Below are 26,947 nucleotides of genomic sequence, written 5' to 3' on the forward strand. Positions count from 1 at the left end.
AAGCAGATAGTGCTGGTGGGCGAGGCTGAAGGCTGGGCCCCGTCGGTGGCCGGGCTTTCTGCTGCGACGGGAGGAAATGTGGGAAACATGGCAGCCGACATCGAAGGTGGTCGGTGTTGGCTGCAGTTTTCTCAGTTAACTAGGAGACAAGGCTGTCTGGTGGGCGCAGGGCTGGGACGTGGATCAGAGACTTGGGGCAAGTAGGACAGGAAGGTCATGACTGCAGGAGCCCCGGCTTCTGTCTGCAGCCACTCTGGGTCTGTCCAGTCATCTGCTCACATGCACACTGGGACCTGTAGATACACACATGATATGCCCAAGCGCAGAACCCGCTATGGACTATATCGTATTCCTGCCCACATTCGTATGTTGAAGCCTTAACTTCTAGTGCGATGGTAATTGGAGACGGGGTCTTTGGGAGATAACTGGGGTTAGATGAGGTTGCGAGGGTGGGGCCCTCATGTTGGGATGAGCGTCCTTATGGAAGAGGCACCAGAGAGATTGCTTCCTTTCTCTTCCCTCCGCGGGAGGATACGGTTAGAAAGCGGTCAGCCGCAAGTCAGAAAGACAGCCCTCACTAGGAAGTGAGTCTGCCAGCACCTTGATCTTGAACTTGCCAGCCTTCAGAACTCTGAGAAAGAAAAGTATGTGGTTTAAGTGGCCCAGTCTGTGGCATGTTATTATGGGAGCTCGAGCAGGCTAATATGTAAGGCTTAGCATATACATACCTCAGCAGACTCACACACGCACGCACACGTTCACATCCGCCCAGCTTGCATGTCCCTGTGCGCCCACGCGTGCATGCACGTGCAAGCACAGGCAGACGGCTGTGCAGCTCACACGTCCACACAGCGGCACGACTTCTTCATTGCCATTTATTGAAACCTCCCATTGAAGGAAGGGGTGGAGGGCAAGAAGGGGAGACTGTCTTTGTTAGGACTGAGCCAGGTGGTCCGGGGGACCTCAGGGAAAGGGAGCTGGACCAGAGGGGAATGTGGCAGTGAGGAAGGGCTGGCCGGAAGAATGGCAGGGCCCGGGCTGCAGGGAGGGCGAGAGTAAGGGGGTACAGGAAGGCTGGTGGTCGAATCTTCGAACTGGTCAGGGCTGGGCTGGGGGCTGTGGTTGTGGTGGTGGAAATGCCTTCGCCAAGTTCTCAGAAGACTTTGTTCTAAGAGCATGGACCCTCCCAGGGTCCCCCCGCCCCCCACGATGCTCGTGGAGCCCAGAGGCAGGCAGGGACCTGGGATTATTCTCTGGAGGCAGGGAAAAGGGTCTGCCGCCCTCAGATGGGGTCCGGGTCCGCTCCGCAGGGCTGCAGAGGGATCCTCTGGGTTGCCTTTTCTGCTTCTAGCTCCTGCTTTGGCTTCTTTGTCTGTGGGGACCTAGGGAAAGAGAACTCAGGAAATTCCTGGGCCTAGACCTGCTTCCCCGAGGGACACTGAGGGGGTCAGAGGCAGGGCACTGACCAGTTTTCCACTTCTTCGATGGTCTCTGGCAAGGGTCGATTGAGCGTCTCGGGCAGGAAGAAGGCAGCACTGCCTCCCAGGAGGGCGACGGTCCCAAAAATGACATTGGGGATGAAAGGGTGGAACTCTCCTGTGATTCTCACCAGCGGGGCCGTCATGCTTCCGATGCGGGTGAACAGGTTGCTTATGCCCATACCTGTTTGCCTGGGAGTCAGAGAAGGGATTGGCAGCCTGCGTGTGGGGTTCTTAAAGGACAGCTCTGGGGCCCCTGGGCGGGGGCAGGAAGATGTCACAATCCCACCTGACCCTGTATCCTTTGTCTGGGCTGGCCCCAGGCCCAGCACCTACCGGATGACTGTGGGGTATAGCTCGCTCGTGTAGAGGAAGAGGCAGCTGAAGGAGCTGGACAGGCATCCCTTCCCAAACACAGCCAGTATTGTCCTCAGGGTCCACAAGTCTGCACAGAGAAGAACATGTCGGGGGCCTTAGGGCTCTGGAGCACCTGAGTGTTCTCCCTCCTCAGCAGACTTTGTCTCCCTTTTTGCTTTGGCTGCTGGGAAGCTCAGATCCAAACTTAAAGCTGAGTGATAGCTGCTCTGCTATTCCTAGAACTTTTCAGGTTTGTGTCTTGCTGCCTTTGGGTTTTCCCCTGGCTCTCATGCCCTATTCCTATTTATATTTATTTGTATGTATCCTTATCCTGAAATATCTCAAGTTCCCTTGGAAGGATGTAGCTGTATCAATACACAAACGTGCATACAAAATGAAAATGGTTTTTCCGAAGTTGTGCTAGGCTCTGCTGTGTCCCCTCCCCAGCTCGTGTACTGTGGTGATGCCAGCCAGGCCATGCCCAACCCTGGAGCGATTCTGCACACTGTCCAGATACCGCCATACTTTGCCCAGTGCTAGTCAGCTCTCAGAAGGAGTTTGGATATCATCTAGCCTGAGTGGGCTATTTTCTAGATGACACACCTGAGCTCCAGAGAGCACAGGGACCTGCTCAAGGTAACATGGGGAATTAGAGACAAGGTCAGTAGAACTGGAGTCCCTCACATCCCACTTCCCAGCCTGTGATGCCCACAGACACACTGGCCTGTGTGGGTCAGCCTCTTTCAGAGGGTCCTGGGATAGTTCCAGCCTCTCACCCGAGGGCACAAAGACGAGAGCCAGGATGCACCCTCCTGCCAGGAGTAAGGCAGTGGCCTGGGTGGTGTGCCGACCCAGATAGCTCATGGAGAGGATGGCGAGGAACTTGGCTGGGATGTCGACTCCACCAAAGATGAGCTGGAGGAGGTAGAGGTTGAATCCAAATTCTCCCACACTTAGAGCCAAACTGTAGTAGGCAAAACCTGTGGAGAACCTGAGGGGCAGGGAGGGATCGATCAGCACCTGCTGCCAGGCTGGGACCTTTCTCCATTCTGGTCAATGGGTCACTAGGATGACGAAGAGTTTCATTTTTTTGTCCCAACTGCAACTGATTGATCAGGGTTGCCTGAGTGACATTTTGAGGTCTCTGAGATTGTGTCTGGGCTCACCGAGAAAGCGTTGGGATTGGTTACGTCTGACATGGGCATGGTCTAGAGTGTGGGGGCAAGGGTGCCACATAATCGACTCCAGAGAATATCAGGGCTGGAAGGACTCTTGGGGACCACAGGAGGTGATGGTTGGGTGGTAGTTTAAAATCCCAAATGTGGGAGATGAAAGCTGAGATGTGTTCACGGGTCAGATGCCTCCCCTCCCCTTCGCAGAGGGTCGGATGGTTTCTGAAGAATTCCTAGACAAATCGGGTCCTCTTCGGGGATGGCCAGGTTGGAGAAGGGCTTCAGACCAGGTCACAGAAAGGACTCTGAAGGAGCCGAGGAACGTCAGACAGAAGAGAAGGCTCAGGAGGAACACAATTTCTGTCTTCAAGTCTCAAGCCCTGAGGCTCCGCCTTGCTCGGTGGGGTCTCGGAGGGCAGAGCTGGACCAGTGGCGGGGGCGGTGACAGAGAGGCACGGCATGGGGAAACTGCCATGGCAGAGCTATGAGTTGGTGAGGGGGTTTGGGACATTCTCCCTATGGGTGGGGTGGGTGTGACCCCAGAGAAGTAGACCCTGATGGCTGGATCCGGGTGTGGGGCAGGGACAGCCGATACCTGAGGTCAAGGTTGGGCCGGGGCTGCCCAGGGGACAGGATCTCTTGACTCCTCTTGGAGGCGCCCTAGGCTTTGCTCACCTGAGAGGTGAGCCTGCTGGAGGCCTTGGCCATCACCCCTGCCTTGGTAGAGGTGCTAGGGTGTAGACAGGGAGGGGTGGTGACTTACCAGGCGATCGAAAGACAGAAGGTCACACGGCGCAGGATGGGTGTCCGGAACAGGTCACCTACGCTGTACCTGGCCTTGGCCAAGGAGATCTCCTTCTGCAGGTTGTGTATGAGCTCCTTGGGGCAGAGGAAGGGGAAAAATGCCATTAGTGAGCAGCTGGTGGGCAGGAGGAAGAAGAGGGGGAGGTGTGAGCACGGCCCCTTGAGAGGCGCTTGCTTCGAGTGTCAGATGTGAGGTCGGCTTGTGAGCAGGGGAAACAGAGGCGAGAGGAGGGCCCAGCCCGAGAGTGGAGCCAGTTTCCTGCCCCAGACGACAGTTTCTACCTCCGGCCTGAGTTTTTCTCCGTCTTCTTTCTTGCCATTGAAGGCAGCCACCCACTGGAGGATCTTCAGGGCCTTTGGAGTCCTTCCAGAAAGGACCATCCAGCGTATAGACTCTGGTACCCACCTGGGGGCCAGAATGAAATCACAGTGGCTCACCCCATGCCTTTTGAGAAGTTGGAAGGACATCAATAGCCAGGGCCAGGGGGTCAGAGGCCCGGAAACCTGAGCTGCCTTATTGTCGATTTCATGGAATTTAAAGTTGGCCAACTTTGCACCTGGGCTGCCTGCAGCCAGCACGAATTCCAGCGTTTTCTTCCCCTTCCAGAAGAGCCTTTCCTCTGCCCCCTATCTGGGCTGCTTGTTATCGTTGGGTGTCTTCCTTAGCTAGGATCCTTGGGCCCTGGGCCAAGGCAGATGGGGCCAGGGGAAGAGATGACACTTTTGAGGCTGGAGAATCCTGCACATCCACCTCCCCAGCCTTCCTTGGGTGGCATTCCAGGTCCTGGGTGAAGAAGGGCAGGACTACAATCCTGGCAGAGCTTGGAAAGGGGGCTGAGGTGAGGGTTGTGGCCTAGGGAATGGGCTTGAGGACGCTTGGATTTCCTTGCAAAGGACCAACTCTGCTGGGGGTGTGGGGAGGGCGGGCGCAAGCACAACATGGGGTCTTGGGGTTGGCGAGTGATTAGCCAACCTCGCCCTCCCTCATCTCTGGGCTGTACTTTTGGGGTCAGTTCTCCCTGGGCAGTCCCTGAGGGTCACTAGGTGAAGGGGGATGGGGGAGGCAGAGGTGTGGAGAGAAAGGACCAATATTTGGAAAAGTCTGGACTGAGGTGAAATCAGCTCTGGCTGTGGCCCCCACGGGTCCCCAGGATCTGGCCCTAGCAAGGCCCTTCGGGCAGTGGGTGTTGGTCACTTGGCTTCAAACCATTGGGCCCAGCTGGTAGTGGTGGCTTTTGGGGTTCATCAATGCCCACCATCCTGGGTTTTGGTTTCTGTCTCTGCCCTGACACTTTTCAGCCAGGATTATCAGTGACTTCCGCCTAGTCACAGCGTCAGAGCTTGGACTCGGGCCTCTCCCTGAGAATGATGACCACAGTGGTCATCATTCTTCCAGTTAGAAAGAATTCCTATGGGCCAGGCACGTGTAACTCTGGGTAACAGGCATTATCACCTTCATTTTGCTTAGAAAAATCTTGGGGCTTGGCGTGGGTGAGGCTTGTCCCAAGTCACATGACGAAGGGGTCCAAGCTCTTGACTATACCCTGTTGGCCCCCACTCTTATTTTATCTCCTGACTCTGCTTCTTCTCGGCTTCCATTTCCCGGCTCTACCCTGGACCCTCTGACCATTTCTCACCCCAAGATTGCCCATATCCTCTAGAAGCTTCTACTTTTCATTTCCAAACGGAAGTCCCATCCTAGTTCTGTATCTTTTTGTGTAACCCTGGGGATTGCTTCACTTCTCTGAGCCCTGGTTTCTTCGTCTGTGAAACGGGGATAATAATGGCCCCTTCACACAGAGATGCTGTGAGGACCAGAGACAATGCAGGCTGATGCCCACAATAGGGCCTCGCACATAGTAAGTGCTCAGGAAAGGGCTGCTCAATGCTCTGCTTCTCCTTTCCTGAATTCGTTCCTTATTTCCTATTCTTTGGCTCCAATTACCTTCTAGGGATTCATTTCCTGTCTTCAGTGTGTCCTCACGTGGACTTGTTGATAATGAACCCTCGACTTACTCGGGGCCTCTGACCCAGGCGCCTCGATTCTCCCAGGTCCCCAGGCTTTGAGCTTTCTTCTCCTTTATATCTCAAATCCAGAAGCCCCCAAACCCTGTGGATTTTTTTTCTTCAAAATGCCTCTTAGACGTGTCCCGCAGAGTCCCGCCCATACAGTCACCTCCCTTCCGTCAATCATCCCCGCTTGGGTCTGTCCTTTTATGCTATGATTTCACAAAGAGAAGCTTGCCCAGGCCTTTCAGCACCATAGTCACCTTCAGCGGTGGTCTCTGTCCCCACGAAGCCGCGACCTCCCTGGTTTTCTGTGCTTACTACAGCCTGGCCGCCTCCCATCCATCTCTACTTACCTCTTTGTCTGCGGTAGGCAGTCCCTGAACACTCCCAGACACTTGTCCCTCCTGCAGCATGCCTTCGTGTAGGTCATTTCTCTTCCCCGAAATGCCCTTCCTGACTCTGGGACAGGGGTGTCCCGGGGACAGAGCTGGCCAGCCTGGTCAAGCGTGGCCTTCCCCTGTTTGGCTCTGGTGGGCCTATGAAAGGAGGTAAAGGGGAGAGGGCCACATACCAAGACAACAGGAAGAAGGCAAAGAAAGGAACGGACACGGTTAACTGTAGCCAGCGCCACTGGGGAATGATGTAGGCCAGGCCGGGCAGAATGAACTGGCCGACGGTGTAGAAGTAGCCAATCGCAGTCGACGTGATGGCCCGCATCTGGATGGACACCCACTCAACATCTGCAGAAGGAGCCCAAGGGCCAGATTAGGGTCCCACTGGGCCCCTGGGTGCCTCTCTGTGAAGAGACACCAGCTCCTAACTCTCACTGGCTCCTTGATCTGACTCTGATTCTAAAGGTTCATCGCCCCCATTTTACAGATGCTGTGACTGAGGATGAAGAAGGTAGGGCTCAAATTTAGGTCTGCTCGACTGCCGAGCCCATGCTCTCGACTGCCTCTCTAGTGGCAAGTAACTTCCCTCGTTTGCTTCAGTTTCCTCATCTGTATAACGGGGATCGTAGTATCACCCACTTGTGTGTGTAGACTGAGTGAGATCCTGTGCCCAGCCGAGTGCCAGGCTCAGGGTGAATCCGCGGTGTTGACAGCTGCTGCTATTATACTTGTTGTTATGTTCAGAGAGGGCCTCTGAGGTCCCCAGAGGGGCAATGCCTTGCTTTACGGAGGTCATAGGGGACCTGTGGTTGAGCTGGGCCCATACCCCATTCTCTCGGCTTCAGGTTGGTGCTCCCCAAACTCTTGCTCCCCTTGCCCCCTCCCCCTGTGGCTCACTCAAGATCACGGTGCTCAGGGTAACACCTGAGTTGCTGAAGCCACACAGGAAGCGCAAGACCATGTAAGTAGAGAGGGTGGGGCTGAAGGCTGCACCTGAGCCACTGGCCGCCAGCAGGAGGTAGCTGTAGGACAGGATGGGCTTTCGGCCAAACCTGCAGCTCAAAGAAGAGGAAGGGTTTGGTTGAGTCACTGTGAGCCAGCCAAAGTGAGTGACTCTGCAGACCTGGAGCAAAGGGCTGGACCTCTCACCTCCCAGCTAGGGCATGTAACTTCCACCCCACGCAGAGCTTTGCTTGTAATTGCTATTTTTTTATGGGAATAAGTTTGCAATTAGAAGTTTGAGTTAATGAGTAATCTTCACCCACAGCTTAGCTGCCTGAGCAGGGGTCAAAGGACTACCCCTTTCTAAGGAGACCATTCGTTCTGCCTCCACTGCCACCCAGCAACGGCCTTTCCCCACTGGGTCTGAGGAGGCTGGGAAACTCAAGTTGCAAGGGCGTTGGAGTAGAGAGGTTGTGGCCCAGAAAAGGATTGAAACTTGCTCAAGTCTACACTGCAAGGACCACCCCTCAGATCTTTGCCTCTTTGGGGGTTCATGGGTGGAGCGGAAAGGGGCGCAGTCATCTCCACTGGCTGTGCCCCGTCCTAAGGAGGCCCCAAGGTCTCACCTGTCAGACAGGTCTCCCAGCACGATCCCGCCGACCAGAGTGCCCGCCATGTACGCAGACTGGGCCATCTCCTTCAGTTTGTTGGATTCGCACACCAAGTCCCACTATGCAAGATGGAGGTAGCGTTAGCCGGGCCCCGGCCGGGTCCAGACCAGCCCCCTCGGCAGTGCCCGGCCTGTGCGCCCACGCATGCGTGCTCGCTCTCCCAGCGCCCCCATTTGACTTTCGTGAGCCTGGCCCGCTGTTTCCCAGGCACCATTTCCCCTTTTAGCCTGGCCCGGGCCTCCTTAGGTCAGCCTGTGGCTTTTGGGTCCTCGACCCACAGTTGTATAATGACAGCATCCCTCCAGCATCTGTGGCCTCTCACGTGACTTATAAAGTCCGCTCGGCTGCCGCATCCAGGTCCTCAATCTCCTCTCTCAGCCCCTTTGAGCTCGCCCGCATCCCTGCAGCTCCCTGCTTGTCTCCTCCCCACCTCGCACACCCAAGGTCAGTACCTCTGCTGCATCGTGGACCTCGCCCTGTGTCCCCTGTGGGGACATTCCTCCATTGTGGCCACCTCGCTCCATCCTACACTCTCACTGTCGTCCTGTCACCCTCTCCTGATCCCTCCGCATCAGCGTTTGCACCTGCTCCAATCGCTCCCTCTCGGAACCTCTTGCCCCGCCACGTTCGCTGCGTTTCTCCCTTCCTTTCAAGGTCAAATCTCTTGTATAACGCACTACACTTGCTCCCAGCCCGCTCCACCCTTACCTGCCCACTCATTCCTCAATTCCGCCTCCGCCACTCCGCTGAAACTGCACTTGCCAAGGCCACCAAAGCCACCGACAATGTCTTTTTCACCAAATCGGGGGAACCTTCTGCGTCCTGACCTGACCTGGCCGTCGGCAGCCCATGATGCTGCCGACCTCTCTCTCCACCTGGTTTTCCTCTTTTTCCTCTGTGGGCTCCTTTCTCTCTGTCCCTTAAAGTTCCCCAGGCTCTTCCTCTCTTTTTATCCACTTTCCTCGGGGAAAGTGGCTTCAATCACTATTTTATGATGAAGACTCCAAAACCGTATTTTCAGGCCAGCCTTTCTTCTGGCCTTGACACCAGTAGATTCAGCTGCCCATTTGAAATCTCCACCTGAATGACGTCCGACAGGCATCTCAGAGTCAACTTGTCACCTCACTCCCTGCGAGGTGTCAATCTCAGTGACTGGTAGCGCTCCTTGAACTCCCTCCTCTTCCGCTTCATAATCCCTCGATCCCCCACTTTCTAACTTTTTCCTAGTTCTTGCATCCACCTTCCTCTATTCCCGCTACGACGATCACCTTAGTGCAGGCCTCATCACCTTGCACTTGGGTTAAGAAGCAGAGTCAGCATGTATGGAGGGCGTAGGGTTCACCAAGCACAGCCCTTCCTCAATCCTCACGCAATCTTAAGATGAAGCACTATCATCTCCATGCTGCGACGATTTCCTGGCAGGCCCCCCGCCCTTGATCTCGGTCCTTCCTATCCGTTCCTCCCCGATAACCCGAATGGCTTTCTAAAACACCTCTCCAATCAGGTTCCTGTCTTGCCCCAAGCACTCACTGGCTTCGTCGGGGCTCTGTTAACACAGATTCGTAAAGCTCTCATGCGCTGGCGCCTGTCTACCTGTCTGGCCTAATCTCCTGCTAATCCCCAGTGCGCACCCTTTGTCCAGCTAACTTGAATTACTTGTGTAATGAAGTGGGCAATTTTATTCACTAGAAATGCCTCGCGAGACTGTTTTGGAAGTAAAACAGCATAGAGGAAGAACCGCACATTCCAGGGAGGATGGGGAGTGGACAAGACTCCAGGTTTTCCAGCTGTCTCTGAGTGACCCAGCATGGCCGGTAAACCCAGGGGGCTCTTCTGGCTGGAAAGGGAGCCCTATAATATGTATGTGGGGCTGGGGGAGGGAAAAGGGTGAAGGAGGAAGTGAGGGGGCAGGAGAGGAGCACACTAGTGAGCGTCTAGAGAGACTTCTGGTACTTCGTGTCATGCTGCGTAAAGCTGAAGATGATTCTGTAGCTGGCTGGGACCATGTAGTTCTTGACAATGGAATGTGAGTGGAAGAAGTATATGCTACTTCCACCTCATTCGATTAAGAGGGAATCCCTCTTTCTCCCTTCCTGTTGGTGGGAATGGTGACAACTAGAGCAACTCTGGAAGCCATGAGGTGAAGACGGCGGAGCTTCTATCAGTCTGGGTCCCTGAATAACTCTGTGGAGCAGAGCCACCCATTAGCCTGAAGTGCTCACCTTATAACTACTGCATGAAAAATAGAAACACTTTTATATCCTTTAAGCCATTGAATTATTATTGACTCCTATGTTATGGCAACTTAGCCCATCCTGATACATCCCACAAGAAGTTGCAAGTGGAGATTTGATTTCCCTTCCATCCTTCATGTTATTTAATGCCTTAAGAAGTCAGCCTGTTTGGATCATGAGAAGGTCAAGGTCATATGTGCTTGGATTGAAGGCTATTGCCCTGCTCCACTGTCTGAGGCCAGACCTACTGGGTCTTGGTTTCTATCATAGTACTGGTGATGGCGTAGGATTTAGAATAACTGTCACAAGCCAGTTTCTTCCAGAAAATGGAGCAATTTACAGGAAATGCCATTCCTCGATGGACTTTGAGTCGCGTTTAAAACGTGCCACCATCATTACAAGTCCCTGCAGAATCTGTTCCCATCTTTATCTTTATTCTCTCTCTGCCCTCACTTGCTACTACTATATGCCCCCCACACTATCCACTCTGGTTTCATTAGTTTCCTTGTTGTTCCTTAAACATGGCAGGCACCTTAGAGTCCTGGTACGTGGCATTCTCTTGGCCCGGAATGTTCTTCACTGAGAGAGCCACTTGGCTTACTCTTTCACCTCCTTCAGATCTTTGCTCAAATGTTAACTTCTCAATGAGAACATCCTTGACCATCATATTTAAAACTGTCACTCCCCCAGCAGTCTATATCCCTCTACCCTACTTTATTTTCTCTATAGCTCTTATATCATCAGACATATTGCATATATTTTTTTGTTTGTTTCTTCCCCAAGAAGGTCATCACGATGAGGGCAAGGCTTTTAGTCTGTTTTGCTCACTCACTACTATACTTTTGTTGCCTAGAACGGTGTCTGGCATCTAGTAGTCATTCGATAAATACTTTTGGAATTGACTGAGTGAACATTCCACAGGAAGAACAGAGAGGTGAAGAGCCTTAGAGATCAGAGAAATGCTGATGTCTAAATGATAGGTCATAGGGTCCACACTCCAAATGCTGTGTGGAAGACTGCCTCACTTTACCGGAATGACAGCATGTCAGGATGGAGAGTGTCTAGACTGTATGTATATATATAAAAATCCGTAACTACGTATTAGCAAGAAAAACTGGGAAAACGTCTATGGAAAATTATATACCGGGGAATGGTAAAATGAGGTTTTGAAGCTCAGAAGGAAGAGAACTTTGGGGTTAAATATTTAAAAATGTCTTGGACTTCAATTGCACTCTAAGTTGCTCCTAGAGATTGCATGGGAAATGAAGCCCATCAGAGCTGATGGTAAAAATGTGGCCGTGGCTGCCCTTCAGATCGACACAAATCCATGGAGCTCAGATCAGGGATGTGCAATGTTCTGAGTTGAATTGTGTCTCCTTAAAAGATAGGTTGAATTCCTAACCCCCAGAACCTCAGAATGTGACCTTATTTGAGAAGAGGGTTGTTGAAGATGTAATTAGTTAAGCTGAGGTCATACTGGGGTAGGTATGGACTCTTAATCTAATACGATTGGGGTTTGTAAAAGGTGAAGAGACAGATGCACAGGGAGAACACCACGTGACAGCGGAGGCCGAGGCTGGAGCGATGCATCTGCAAGCTAAGGGATGCCAAGGATGGTGCGCAACCGCTGGAGACTGGAAGAGGCAAGAAAGGATCCTTCCCTAGATTCTTAAGAGCGATGATGCCTATACCTCAATTTTGGACTCGTAGCCTCCAGAATTGTGAGACAATGTATGTTCGTTGTTATAAGTTCCCCAGTTTGTGGCGCTTTGCTATGGAGGCCCTTGGAAACGAATGTACTGTGCGATTCCTGTATGTTTGAAGTGCCTGCTGGCTTGGTAGGTGACGATAGGAAGGGACTGGGAATAGAAGAGCATGGCAATGAGGGAACCAGGTACAGAGAGAATTGGAAAGATATTTAAAGGTATCCTGGAGTTTTGTGGGGGAGGGAAAGATATTTAGGGAGATTATTGGCATGATTTCTATGTGGTTAGCTGTGTAAAACCCTTGAGAAGACCCTGGTAAGGAAACCTAGCACCGAAGGCTCAATTATTCTTTAAGGTGCTGATAGTGTGATTTGTTTTCTTTGGCTCCATGCGTAGGCTGGACCACACGGGGCCTGTGGTTTTAATCGTGTTACACTAACGATGCTATAAAAGCTTTAGGTTACTCTGTTTCTCTGGTCATCATTTCCTTATTCTAGTAATGTTACCTTCTAAACTCATGTCAAGATTAGCCTTTCTGAGTGTGAGCATCTTTACTGGGCATCTGGCACAAGCAGGTGGTCAGTAAATACTTGTGAAACGGATGAGTGGCTGAGAAGCACGTCCAGACACCCACCGTTATTCCTTATTTATTTTATTATTTATTATCACTTATGCCTACAGCACCTGGTCTTCCTAGCTGGTCTCCCATCCAAGTACTAACCAGGTCCGACCCTGCTTAGCTTCCAAGATCAGACATTGGGCTTGTTCAGAGTGGCATGGTCGTAGACGATGGACCGTGGCTCCACTGGGGCACGCAGCCAGGACCTTTTGCGTGTAAAGCAGACGTGCTCACCGCTACACTATGGAACCACGTCCCCACTGCTATTCCTCATTTCTCCCTCCACACTCAGCATCCTCTTACCTCCAAGAAGACATGTATTACCTAGTATCTAGCTGCCTATTTACTCATCTCTTCGCCATTCTGTAACCTCGCTGAGGGAAGAGACATCTCCTTTGACTCTTTCTCCCCATCAGCTAACTGAATAGTTGGCACATAGTCAACGTTAATGTTTGTTCAATGAAGAATTAATGAGTGAACAGGGCTGGGGTGAATATCCGTATTTTACTGATGAGGCCCAGAGTGGAGAAAATAACTCGATGGTTAGAGGGAGCTTCCTGGTGCTTCCACCTAGCCCTGGACATGGATATGAACTGGGCTGACCTCTTTCTCATCAATTTTCGGGAACTCTATATAGAGTTCTTGCTCCTAAATTCCTAGTTCAAAGTTCTGGGCCTTCTTTTTCCTTTCTTGGAGAGTTAGCTGAGCCCCAGGGAGCTGGGTTCTGGAAAGGAAGGAGAGGGAGCCCACTGCCACATCTTCCCGAGTTGAGCTGATACACCAGGAATGTGGTAGGGGACAAAGACAGGGTCCGTGATACTCAGGAGCAGGCTTTGCAAGTGATGCCGTAATAACCTTATGAAGCAGGTACTCTTAATATCTCCATTTCACAGACAAAGAAACTGAGGCACAGAGGGTAAATCACTTGTCTAAACAAAGCTTAGTTCATTTCAAGGCAGAGATTCAAGTTCAGGTTTGCTGGAGCCTCAACTAATGCCCTTGGCCACGGCTCACTGGTGCCTCACTTGTACTTAGCCCTGAGCTCTGGGCTGCAGGAGAGAAGGTTTAGTATATGGGAGCCATTGCTGTGAGCCACTAGGAGACATGCAGCACAGGATGGGCCGAAATCGAGGTTGAGGAGCCAGAGCCAGGTGGGCCGGTCTGATATCAGGTCTAGACGGTGAGGGACAGGCTTAGGAGCTGGAGTAGCAGCAAGATCATAGGCCAGGAGGCCCCTCCAAGGGAAATAAAGATCTGGGAGAGCCATTCATGATCTGGGCGAGCCATTCATGATCCTTTGTCTTTGGTCCAGGGAGTATGGACCCCATGTGGTGTCCCCTGACAGAGTCAGTCCCCTCCACCCCCCTCCCCCCCAAACCCAGCAGGCCATAAAAGATCTGGGTGAGCCATTCATGATCAAGGCCATGATCAGCAGGATGGGGCCCTGCTGGGTTTGTGTGTGGAGGGGAGGGGGCTGACTCTGTCAGGGGACACCACATGGGGTCCATACTCCCTGGACCAAAGACAAAGGACACAACCTTCTCTAGCTTTGGGGACTTTAGAACCAGCTCAGACCTTGGGGAGAATCGCTGTAGCCCCTGCCAACTCTCGGACCCCTGAGGGAAACTCTGCTGGGGCACAAAGGCCAGAGAAGATGAGGCAGATACCTGGGGAGTGTCAAAGGGGCATAAGTCTCTACTAAGCTCTGCCGCTTAGTAGCTGTGTGTTCCTGGGCCAGTTACTTAACCTCTCTGTGAGTCAATCTTCTCATCTATACTGTAAGGGTAATACCCGTACCTGCTTCTCAGGACTGTAGAAAACAGAAGAAACGAAAAGTTTCTCTGCACTCACTACATAATAATTGTTTTATATTATTGTCTCATGCATTGTAAGGCCTGTTCTCACAGGGACATGTGATATAGTAGAAATGGCATGGATTCTGGAGTCATGACCCTCGTCCCTCCTCCTAATAAAAGCTTGACCTCACCATCATGGCTGAAAGGTTACCTTCTGGATCTGAGCCCAGTGTACTTCTCTGTAAAATGGGGACAATGTTTGCAGGCTCATGAAAGAAGTGCAAAGCACCAGCTCAGGGCCCTGCACTAGGTACTCACTGAGTAAGTTCTTGACCTTGGAGGTCCCAGAGGACAGCCCCGGGGGCTGTCCCTGGGAGTCGAGCTGGGCCAGAAACATGGCTGGATTGGGGCTCCGTGGTCCTTAGCCCAGAGTCAGACCGGAGACTGGGAAAGGGGAGGTCATAGGAGGAATACCCAGGGCAGGGCCGATGGCGAGCAAGTGGGGGTGTGGAGAAGGAGTAGAGCTAGAGACCAGAGATGGACGGGAAGTCTAGGAGTTGGGAAGCCTGGGGATTTAGGGGTCGGCTTCCTGGAGGATCCCCTTGGCAGGCTCTCTGCTTCTCCAGCAGCTGACCTGGAGCCTCCAGGGACCCTTGTGGGGGATGGGGGAGGGGACAGGATTCTTGTGGCCCTGGATACAGGACAGGAAGGCTCAAGGGCCAGAGAAGACTTGCAGGGAACTTAGAGAGAAGGGACCGCTCATGCAAGGTCAGACCAGGCCTCCGCTGGCCACAGGGTTGGGTTTCAGGAGGCCCAGACCCAGCCAGGCACCCACAGGCCTGAGGTTCAGTGGGGAGGAGATGTGGGCTATAGCTCCTCTGCAGGGGATCCAGAGCCCACAGGGAACTTAAATGAAACTGGGAACTTGGCTGGCAAGGATATAAATTGACTCCTGACTGGGTATAAGACCTGCAACCTCTGCTCTTGGCCAGGCTCATGCACCTGGCTTCTGAACAGTCGCCAATGGCCACATGTCGCCTGTAGGCTCTGATGATGCATGGCCTTCATTTACAATACACGCTCCTTGTACTTCCTAGACTTAAAAGAAAGGTCTTTGTTTCTTCTTAACGTCTCAGTAAAGCTCCTTCTGAAAAATTTCAACCTTGTCTCTGCTGAACCCAGAGAAAGGAATGCCATGGCCACCTCTGCCAGGAGGGCTTAGGGGATCAGAGGGGGCAGGGAGACTCCTGATGCTGTGCTCACTCCCACCCTCACCCGTCCTTTCCTGGGGGAGTTCCTTACTATCTCTTTCTACAAATGTGGGGGACTGAAGTGGGGAGGGGAATGACTCACCAGGTCCCAGCTCTGGGGTGGAGCTGGGACTTGCCCTCAGGCTCAGGCCTGTGCTGTTTCTAGGGGTGGACGGCTAGGTGGGGGCCTCTGAGTGAGGAGAGGCTGTGGGGCCTGGGTGAGCCAGGGACTGCTGTGACAGCTGAATTCCCTCGGATCATGGGGTCGGGGTCGTGCAGTCTTAAGGAGCAGGGGGAGGGGGTAGGGCGGCTCTGAAGCCTGGTTGCCTGGGTTTGACTCCCACCGCCACCATTTACGAAATGTGGTGGTGCCTTGGACCAGGGACCTGTCCCTTGGTTTCCTTGTCTGTAAAACTAGAATAATACAACAAGGGCTAACCGCAGAGGGTTATTGTGAGAATTAATGAGTTAAGATTTTCAGAGTTCTGAGGGGTCTCTGTCTCTGGCACAGGGTACGCACACACGAGGTAGTGGTAGTCATGGTTATTCAACTGCTTATTTTTTAAGCAATTAAACAATCGCTTCGGGTTTTTTGTTCCTTTGGCTAGGTTCTGTGTTTCTGGAGGACAGGGACAGTGGCTTTTACTCCTTCCTGTCTGTCTCCCCAGGGATTAGATGGACAGCAAGTCACCCAAGCATTAGGAAACTTGTTCCCAGTTAGTGGGGCATCTCCAGCTCCATCCCTGCTCCTTACCCCCGAAACCCATTCAGTTCCCAGGTTCCACACATTCCAGCTCCCTAACCTCTCCGGTAGCTACTCCCCTTTCCATCTGTCGCCTTTGTCCTGGAGACCTGTGGCAACCCGCTACCTCATCTCCCCGATGCTGGACTAAAGCCCCACAAGGCGCTCTCCACCCTGTAGTCAGGGACCGTCCTTAGGAAGATCGGAAAGTGCCACTCTCCTGCTCAACGCCATTCAATGGCCCCCGCCACCTTGGGACAAAGACCACACCTCGCCTTAGCATCCATGTCAGGTGCTCTTGTCCTGTCCGGCCGCTGGCCAGAGGCCTCCACACCCCACTGCCTGTCCCTCCAGCCTTCCTTGTTCTCCTGCGAGCCTGACTATTTTGCTTTCTTCATGCTCCTGTGTCTGTGCATTTGACCCCACATGCACTGTCCCTTTTGCCCACCCCCCCAGCCTGCTGGCTAACTCTCACCTCCCTTTCACGCTCAGTGCAGGCATTGCTGACTCCAGCAGGCCCTCCTGGGTGCCCCCTCCAGGCTGGTTAGATGCCCCACCTCTGGGCTTCAAGAGCACTCTGAGTTTATAAAGCTCACATCCATTCATTCCACAAATATTTATTTCACAGAGCACCTCCTCTGTGCCAGGCACTGCTCTAGCTGCTGGGGATACAGCAAAACAGCTGACAATCCCTGCCCCAGGAAGCTGGCACGTCCCACTCCGCTGGCGGTAATCCGTAAGGGCTGAGCCCGACTCCTCATTAGAGGTGAGCTTCTGGAGGGCAGGCAAGGCTCAGGTGTTCTGTGACTCTGCATCCTCAAGATTACACATGTAGCCGTCAAGCAATGTTTGTTGGCTACGGGATACATTTCAGGCACTATGCTTGGTGCCGAGAAGAAAAAGCACACATGGCAGGGAGGAAATAGAATCTTGGGGATATTAGAGTCAGCGACCGTCACAGTTAGGACTATGGCTCTGGGGCCAGGTGCCTGCCTTCACATCCTGAATCTGCCACTCACTAGGGGTGCAACCTTGCTTCTCTGTGCTTTGTTTCCCCATCTGAAAAATGGGCTTATAATACTAACTATCTTATAGTGTTGTCAGGAAAGTTGAAAGTGTTAACATTTATAAGATACTTAGAACAGCGCCTGGCACATAGTAACTGCTTTATGTTTCATAAATATTCATTAAACCAATGAAAAACAATCATATAGACTGAACGTAGGGGACCCAGATTCAGATCCTACCGCTGCCAGGTCCTAACTGTGTGTAATCCTGGGAAAGTCTTGGAGTCAGGCTGAGCCTGAGTTTCCTCATCTGTGAACTGGAGAGACTAATAAAACTTCCGTCGCTGAGGAGCCATCTCCTGAGATTCCAGGAGCCCAGCTCAGGACTGGCACCGGGTAAAAACTTCGAGACTCTTCTAATGAGGCAAATGTTCCTGCCCTGAGCAGCTCATGGTCCCCTGGGGGAGAATAAAAACACTGACCTCTGCTCACTGCTCAGATGCCACCTCCTCCAGGAAGCCTGCCTAGCATCCTACAGCTCCTCCCTCTTTGAACTGCCATAAACACTTGTCCCCCTGTCCCTCTTATGGACTTCAGCTTTAAGTTCCGGTTCTGAAACTGACCAGCTGTATGGCACTAGATCTTCCCTTCTCTGGGTCTTAGCTTTTTTTTTTTGTTTTTTTTTTGTTTTTTATCTGAAAAAGGAGATATAATCACCTTCAACAGACTATCACTGCGGGAATCAAACTGGGAGACAATGTCTACAAAACACCGAAATGCGCCCGGCAGTTTGCAGATTCTCAATAAATGCCAGTTCCCATTCCATCCTATCACGGTCTCCTGACTGGCCTGTCACTCTGTAACTCCTGGAGATGGCAGGTGGAAGAATCAAGGGATAAACGAAGGCATAAATGAATTGGGGGTGACCCCAGGAGTGACTGGGGGAGCGGATGAGACCTTTCTCGCGTCCGCTGAGGCACGTTTCAACCTTCCCCTCTGTCCACTCACCTCCCACCTTAGGGCCTTTGCACAAACAAGGTGGAATTTTCTTCCTTTCCCGCCTGGCCGGGCTAACTCTGGCTGGACACCGGATCTCACCTCCACGGTCACTTTATGGAAGCTTCCTCCAATGCTGCCCCTGCTTCCGCCACACCCAGCCCGGGGGCAGGCCATTGTCTAAGGTCACAGCCCAAAATACTTTGAGGTGGTCATTTTACATTCCTTTGCATGGTACTTTCGTTAGCTGATGTGACTCCCCACCTGGCTGTGGATCAGGGACAGTGCATTTTTGTATCCCCCAGAGCTTAGCACTGTGCCCGTCACAGGAAGGGCTGCTTGTTGAAGGAATCAAACCTTTTGGCTGGTGTGCATCTGCACCCAGGTCCTTGCTCTCTGCCTGCCTAGCGCCCCTTCCTCGGGTCCTAGGGAGACTGAGCCCCGGCCTGCTCTCTGTCCATGAGAGCTGCAGGGTGTGGGGGGCCTGCTGGAAGTAGGGGAGCGGGGTCGCCTCTGGGCATACCTCGGTCACAATGGAGCTCTCGGTGCTGACGTTGTAGACCCAGCCATCTAGGCATGGCTCAGTGGCCCTGTGGGTGTCGTTGGGCAGGCTGGCGTTGGGTGGGTACACGAAACGGAGGCACAGCTCAGGCTTCCCATTCAGGCCCGTGGGGAGCACCCAGAGCCCCGCGGAGGCGTTGGGGGGCGGGCGACAGTGGTAGGAGGGGGTGACAGCTGTGAAGATCTGCAGCAGGTTGTGGTTGGCCATGCCGAGGATTGGGATGCCCAGCAAGGCCATGATGATGAACTGGAAGGGGCCCGTGCCGACCACGCCGTCCATGAGTTTGGAGAAGGTCATGGCGCCAGGCAAGATGAGCTAGAGCTGCGGGCAAGGCACCGGGCCGGGGAGAGGCATGTGTGCGCGGGAACGATGAGTGGGCATGTGGATGGGTGTGGGAACGCGAGTGGGAGGGTGTGACTAGGTGTATGTGGGGGCACAAGTGTGTGGAACGTTGTGTGTGTGAATGCGTGAGGATGCGGGGCTCAGCTACACATATCCACAGATTCACGTGTGGCTGAACGAGGATGTATCCGACTGCACAGACAGATGGGGGGCTACAGGTGTGGGGCCACAGGTGTGCGTCCACAGGGGGTCTTATAGGGGTGTGTATACTTAGGCTGGAGCATAAGGACACAGCTGTGAGAACTTCCGTGTGTGTGTGTGTGTGTGTGTGTGTGTGTGTGTGTATGTGCACGCGCGCGCACGCGTGTGCGTGCGTGTACTTGTGGGCACCCGTGTGCTCAGCCAGGCTGGTCACACAGCATGCAGCAGTACAGGTCACACAGCTGGGACCAAGGGGCCCGGTCTTGGACATTTATCACACAGGATGAGTGGTGGGGCTGGGTAGGAGAGGTCCCTGGTTATCCTGAGCAGACATGTAGGGTTGGCTCAGGTTGTTTGCCCGGAAAGTCCTCCCCAAGCCCAAAGCCTCCTGGTTCTCGGTGGCGGTCGCCTGGGGTTAGGCCCACGATACTGGAGTAGCAGAAGGGGCCCAGGTAGGTCCCGGAGGGTGGAAGGGTTTTGGCCAGTTGCAGTGAGGAAGCAGGGCCCGGCCTTGGGAGTTTCCCAGGGGTGCTTAGGAGCAGGGGTCCGGGGGCACCGCCATCCCTTCTCACCTGGTGGCTGAGCTGAGCTCCCTCCAGTGGGTCTGGCGGCCGAGGTGACGGGAGCCCTTGCTCTGTTCCGAGGTCCAGAAGCTGCTGTAGCTGGGCAGCTCTGCTCCAGCAAGCTGTGTTTGTGCCTACCCCAGGGGGGCTTACATAAGGCCTAAGCCGTTTCCCGGGCTAATGTTTGACTTCCTTTTGAGGATTAAACTCCGCCAGGGAGAGAGCTGTGGACCCATCAAGCCCAGCTTTCCCCAAACGGAAAACCTTTGCTGCCTCTGCAAAGGCTGGGGTTATCGGAAGCGTTGGTGATTCGGGCTGGCTCACTGAGGAGTCTGGGCGGGGGTCTGGCTGAGTCCTGAGGGTCCAGAGTCATCTCCGAGTGGACGCTCTGAGGACCCGGAGCCGAGAACAGACAACATTCTCCAGGGCACCCACCTCCCTTGCCTAGTAACTCTTGAGATGGGGCCTGGAGACTTGCCTCCCAGGAAATGATGGGGCACGCCCAGGCAGAAAATGTTACCTGCACCTGTCCTGGAGGGCACAGGGCTGTCGCCCCCTGGGCACCTGGGGCGGCCAGGGCTCCCCTGTCTGAGTCTCAGCCCCAGGGAACAGCCCCCTTCTGGCTCCCTCTCAATGGCCGGGCTCCTCTTCCAACCGGCTGCTTCCCTTTGGGGACAGATCTCAGTCTTTATTGTTTTATTTTTTACTCTGAATATTATTTTAATTGTATAATAATGTGTTTCATACATAATATACAGAAAATACAAACAAGCCAAAGAGAAGACGCATCCAGTCTCATGGAAGAGCCAGCTCCGGGAGCGTGCCATCGTGTGCTCCCCGCACTTGGCCCTCATCGGGGGCTGTGTTCTAGGTCCCCATTTTCTAGCAACCAGCACAAGGCTTGTTTCGCCCTCACAGCAGCCTGTTACTATCCCAGCGTTATAAATTAGGAAATGAGGCACAGAGAGGTTAAGTAACTTGCCCATGGTCCTCCAGCCACGAAGTGGCAGGGCAGGGGCAGCGTGTCCCTGAGCTCACTCCTGTCCCTCGAAGCCAACATTTTCTAGGCGCACTGTCCTGCCTTCCCCGTAGCAAAGTCACCCAGCCTGGCCTTTGATAGCACTTCTGCCTGCCACTAGCTCACCTCGGTACCTCTCCCTCTGGAGATCCCTGGGACCTGCCCCATCCCACCTGCTCTGGGTGGGGGGAAGGGGAGGGGAGGGGAGGGCCCACCTGGGGCTCCCCTTTCTGGTTGGGGAGGGACTTCCCATTCTCCTCCTGGGCCCCCTTCTCCAGCAAGGCAGCATCCCGCTCCCCAGCTCCGGCTGGGCTCCTCCCCCTGAAGTCTCCTGGGTCTCTCCCCAACCCCCACCCCAGGGCAGGGTCAGCTGGTAACCCAGGTCCGGCCCCTCCTCTCTGCTCCCCACCTGGGCCCAGCAGTAATTGATGTTCTGAGTGGCCCCAGGCAGGGTGAGATCCGGAGTCATCAAAGGAAGATTAAATTATGCTCGGAGGCAGCCAAGGGGTTGTTTTAGGAAGGTTTTCGACTGTGAGGCTTGTGGAGAGCTGGGCCACTGCCCGGAGCCCCCCTGTCCTGGGCATTCGCCCTCTGCAAGATTTTCTGGTTCCTAATTGGGCCTGAGTTATCCGTCTGTTCCTGTCCGAGTGGAATGCTGTTTAAAGGAGCCTGATGACGTCCCACAGAGGCTGCTGGAAGTGAGCCGGATAATAGGCGTCCAAGCGGCCCAGGCAGGGGCAGCCCCCCTTCCTCTGGCCCCCTGCGGATGTGCTTGGATGTGCTCGGATTCATTATATCTGCACCAAGGCATTCTATTAGCCAGTCCCATGGGGATTGTGCCCATGAACCTGCTGTATGACCTTGGGCAAATCACCTCCCTCGGGGCCTCTTGTTTGCCTTCACTAGTTATTTAACTAATAACTAACGGCTTTAAAGAGAACTCACCAGAAGTCTCTTATTCAAACAACCTATTGGGGTCATAAGATCCATAGAGAAAGCAGATACTAGAGGGGGTGGTCTGGCCAAAGTGGAGAGGGGTGGAGTGAAAGTGGCCCCCTCCACAACCCGCACCCCCCCATCCCTCCCAGCTCCTCCTCCATTTCTGCATCTTCCCCCCAAGGGCATCCCCGCCTCCAGCATTTCTATTATATTAGAGGATCCATCCCTTCTTATATGCTGCGATCTTAAATTCGATATGTTGAGATTAACTTTTTTTTTTAAAGAAATTATGCATTTGGGAAATCTGTGCTAAATGCAGTTTTCATTTTGGACGTGGAAATGGATTTTCTTTCTCTCTCTCGCTCTCTTTCTCCAGCCTCCCTTTTTTTCTTCTTCCTTTCATCTTTCCTCTCGACTCTTCTGGAGTTTCCTCTAAGCCGAACTGGGTTTAACCGGTTTCCCCTGTTCTCTGCTGGGTCCCAGCACAGACAGGTGTTTTGAGCCGAAAGGGTCCAAGGAACCATGTAGTCCAACATCCTCATCTTATATATGGGGGGACTGGGGTCCAGCGAGGGGAAGGGACCCAGATCTGACTCCAGCTTCCTCACAGTACAGTCTTTCTATATCTTAAATTCATGAAGTCAAGCCAAACAGGGACATCTTATTCCCAGGAGCCGTGGGGGAGTCTGGGTGTTTGGGCCAATCACGGGGACCATGCTGAACTTTCTGTGGCCATCCACCCTTCAACCCACTCATTCGTTCATCTGTTTACCTCTCCATCCTCTCTCCCTCCCTCGTCCCTTCCTTCCATCTAATGAGTCTCACGCCTTGTATGTATGAGGACCCACACTTAGAGCTATGGTGCCCGCCCTACCTTCGGGCTGCTTGTCAGAGAAGCCCAGAAACAATTACGATGCAAAGGACATTGACCTCAGTGCCGCAGGAGAGGCCTACACAGCTCCAGTGGTCTCAGAAGAGGGAGAGAAGGACCAGGTCTGAGGGATCAGATCAGGATGGGCTGCCTGGAGGAGACGGCATTTACACTGGGCATTGATGATTGGGTGGGGGATCAACAGGTGGGATTGGGGGTGGGACCTGGAGTCCCAGAGGTGTGTGTGCCAGGCATGCTGGGAAAATGGGAGGTAAATTGGATGATACAATGTGGGCAGAACCTCTCTTCTGACCACGATGGTCACCTCCATCCCAGGGGCTGGAATGTCGCTGTGATGGTCTCAAAGGAGCTGATGGTCCCCCCCACCCCACCTCTGGCTTCTTGGTCCCCCTGTAGTTTGGAGTGGGAAGCTCCGGAGGCCTGTGGTCACGCTCCGTGGCTCCTAAACTCAGAAATATCCCATCCAGCTGAGTGGGCCATGTGAACCCTCCAGGCGTCTCTGATGCCTGCTCACCACTCCCTCATGCTTTCAAGGCAGAAGCTGTAGCTTGCCTGGGGACCTGTCCTACTGGGGGCTCAGACTGTGGCCCCAGGTGAGGACAGCGAGGCAGTTAGACTCCCAAGGGCCAGGAGCTATCCCCCATGCCTAAGCCTTCCTCACTGGTATGGGGGCTCCAGGTTCAACCCCTGCCCTTGGGCAGCTCCAACAAAGCAGGTGGCCTGCGTGAGGTGCTTTCAGGCTGGACTTGAGCAAGGGACTGTCTCCTGCCCTCAAAGCTTAACTGAGCCCCTCTCCCCCTCTACTGGCTGATCCTAAAATTCCCTTCACGGGAACAAGGCAGTCCAGTGGGGAGGGGCTCCACGGCCCGGATGTGACTCCCTACCCCACTACTTGCTAGTCACATGGTCTTGGGCAGGTGATGTCAGCTGTTTAAGCCTCAGTTTCCCCACTTGTAAAATGGGGATCAATACCTATCTTATAGGATTGATGGGATTTTAAATAAAATGTATACAGCCTGAAACACAGTGCCAGGCACGCAGTAAGCACGTAATTTGAGGGTCAGCCCTGAGGGAACAGGCTTAGGAAGGGTGAGCGGTCCCAGAAGAAAAGGAGAGTTGGGGTCCCAGAAGGTCGGGAGGGGTGCCCTTTGGCTCCTGAGTCACAGGCTAGAAGGGCTTTGGGGTGGTCCCGTGAGGCTGTCTCTGTGCCCAGCCAATCACTGCTGAACCCATCCTGTTGCCAGGCAGGCTGGGCCTCAGGTGTCACCCCAAGTGGAAAAGGAACACGAAGACCGTTCCGGGACCCAGGACGACCGAGGGACTGTGCTCTAGCAGCCCCAGGAGTGGCGCTCCCCGGCGGCTCTGAAGGACCCGCGCGGGAGGTGGGGCGGGGGTCGCCCCCTGCTGGTGCACGTCGCGAACTGTATCTCTTGCTTAGGCGGGGCGGCGGAGCTTTGGAGCCTCCTGCCGCCTGAGGCCAGCACGGCGAATGGATCTCTGTGGATCGGGGACCCCCCCTTCCACGCACACTGGACAACTGCCATAAGAACTTGAAGGTGGGGACTTCAGTCTGACTCTCCTAGCTGCAGGCTGATGGAACAGATGCCACGGCCCCCATGCCCCCCGCATCAGGGTTGGCCGACTCAAATGCCCATGCGGCCAGGTGACGCGAAGGAGTGAGGTGGGCTAGGTAGGTGTGGGCAACGGTGAGTCCCCGTGTCCGCGGAGAAGCGCAGAGCGCATGTCCAGTTTGAAGGGGGCAGCGGCCGCTCTGCGCCAGCTGGCGTTGCCATGGGGATATATGCAGGCTCGGGGTTGCCAGATCTTCAGATATTTTAAAAATAGCTTGAAATCTGGACTCCGTGTGAAATTTTCCAATGGTGTAGGCGACCCCTCCTCCCACTTTCTTGAATCCCTTTGTCTTTTCTGCTTCTACCACCTAAAGGAGCCACAAATTTCATCCGGGGATTCTTGGGGGAAGAAGGTAGGACTTCCTTAGGTTTGTCCTGGTGCTGCCTCCTTGCTGGACCTCAGGATTCGGTGAGCAGGTCCTGTGGGAGTCGGTTCACCTGGCAAACCTTTATTAGCACCTGCTTTGGGCTGGGGCTTGTGCAGAAAGGTGTTAAAGACACAGAGCATTGCTGTGGGGTTTTTATAGACCCTGAGTGGAGCAGACAGGCATCCATGGAGTCAGTTCCAGGTGTCAGGCACTCTGAGGACACCGTCCCACATGCGTCCCCACTGAGTCACAGATCACAGGCACGTGGTTTCCTCTCTGTAGTCATCCGTGATGAGCAGATGGATTTGGACCACGGCTACGCTCCTTTTTTAGCATCTTTACAGCGCTGTCCAAGGCCAGCTTCCTTTCAGGTCCATCAGATGTCACTCCTCAGAGAAGCCTTTCCAGGACCAGGCTAGCTAGAGCAGCCTGGACCCCACAATTCTGGCAATGCCTCCTCTATCAGGCTCCGTGCTCCTGAAACTATAGACTTGTTTATTGTCTAGCTCCCCTGCCACCGCCGTGAGGACGGGCCGCTGTGTCGTATTTACTGCTGACTGGGCTCACGGCAGGAGCTCACTGAGTTCACGGTCGGCAGATGCTCTTTGTCCACAAGGCCTCGATCTCGCGAAGCAGTCTTAGCCGAAGGGATGCTCGGCTGTGGACACTGCTCGCCTGGCCTTAGTTTCCTCACTTGCAAAATGGGCATAATTTCATAGTTCCCACCGTCTAAGTTATGCAGAGGGTGGGCACATGCGGTCTTGTGAGGCGGTAAGCCCACACCCTGTCATGGGGTATGGTGTCTCTGGGTCCTGGCTGGGCACTGGAAACCCATGTCGCAATCCCCCCGCCCCCACCGCGCCCTGAGCGGCGCGCTTATTCTGCTCGCCTTGTTTCCTGCCCACAGCCATCGCACCGGCCTGCTCCGCAGTCGGTCTCCCTCGGTTTTGCAGAAGAGCTGAGTAGAGAAGATGGGCTGAGCCTCCGGGAGCAGACGGTGCAGGAGAGAAGAAGCCTCAGATGCGAGGGGTGGGGGAGATGCTTGGAGACTGAGCAATCCCAACTCAGCTGCCTCTCCTGGTCCTCGGGCTTCAAGTCTCCCTCCTGGGGAGGGTCAATGGCAGGTGAAGCTTTACCATAACGCAAGAAAGGCTTCTCCATGTGCAGAACTTGGCCACGGGCACCAGTTGGATGGCAAAGGTGCCAGCAGCCAGATCCATAGCTGCTTGGACAAGGGAGTGATAGGGCTGGGGGCGGGGGTAGGACGATGGTCAGGCGGTCGACAGTCAGGTGCATCGTCTCTGCTGAACCCACAGGGTACGGAACCGTAGGGGGTGGAACCATCCGCAGCACACCTCAGGGCTCTGACCTCATCCCGTTTCGTCAGTGCTGTTGATGGACGTTGATCAGGTTTGCAGAGAACCCAGAGCTGGGATGCAGGGGGTCTGCGTAGGACGACAGAATCAGCGTCGGAAGCGAATGGAGGGCTGAATGCAAAGCCTGCCACTTTCTCGGTAGGCTGCTGCAGACAGGTCGCACGAAGTTTTCGAACCTTGGTTTTCCCATCTGCAAGTGGGGAACAATGCCACGTGCACTGCAATGCTACAGGGGTTGAGTTAGACAACCTACAGGAAGCACCCAGCACAGTGCCTGGCACATAGCAGGCCCTCACTAACCGGAGGCTGCTGCTGTGATTAATGACAGCGTGAGTTCCTTAAGGACAAGGGACTTGTCTTTGGTGCTATCTCCCCAGTGCCTGGTACGGCGTGGGCACCGAACAAATGTTTGCCAGATGAATGAACAAGATGAAATTTGACAGGGATAAATGTCAGTTCCCGGACTCGGATCCAAAGGCCCAGCTGCACACGGATGCTGGTGGCGGGCTGGGGGGCCGGGGAGGGGAGAAATGGCTTAGCAACAAGCAGCACATGCCAGAAAAGTCGAGGGATCTAAGCTGGTGGAAATTTTGGTTCACATGAGATGGCTGCCAAAACCAGCCAGGACAAACTCGGGGGGCTTGATTAGAGGCCCAGAAGGAGGGAGGCCATGGTGGTCAGACCAGTCTCAAGGGCCACACACCACTGTGCATGGCTGGGGCGGAGAGGGCAGCCAACAAGAAGTGGGGAATGAGGCCGAAAGAGCACGCATCCTGACGTGTGGTTGAAGAAACCCGGGCGCTGAGCTTGGGGAGGAGAATTTCACGAGGACCACGTGGCAGCGTCAGAGCTGCCTCTTCCGCTTGTTCTGGACGATCG

General features: G+C 54.0%; 1 protein-coding gene and 1 pseudogene across 1 annotated transcript; both read right to left on the minus strand.

The window, feature by feature from the left end:
* Positions 1-1,282: 1,282 nt before the first annotated feature.
* On the minus strand, positions 1,283-19,035 carry SLC22A8 (solute carrier family 22 member 8). Its single transcript, XM_011368962.1, has 10 exons — positions 18,700-19,035; positions 7,782-7,885; positions 7,111-7,265; positions 6,393-6,561; positions 4,094-4,217; positions 3,771-3,886; positions 2,612-2,826; positions 1,815-1,923; positions 1,467-1,670; positions 1,283-1,382 (listed from the first exon to the last, which is right to left on the minus strand). The coding sequence occupies exons 1-10, from the start codon at positions 19,033-19,035 to the stop codon at positions 1,283-1,285; spliced, it is 1,632 nt and encodes a 543-aa protein (XP_011367264.1).
* LOC111745006 lies at positions 12,439-12,554 on the minus strand (annotated as a pseudogene).
* Positions 19,036-26,947: the final 7,912 nt, after the last annotated feature.

Source organism: Pteropus vampyrus, unplaced genomic scaffold (genome assembly GCF_000151845.1).
Source record: "Pteropus vampyrus isolate Shadow unplaced genomic scaffold, Pvam_2.0 Scaffold144, whole genome shotgun sequence".
Lineage (NCBI taxonomy): Eukaryota > Metazoa > Chordata > Mammalia > Chiroptera > Pteropodidae > Pteropus > Pteropus vampyrus.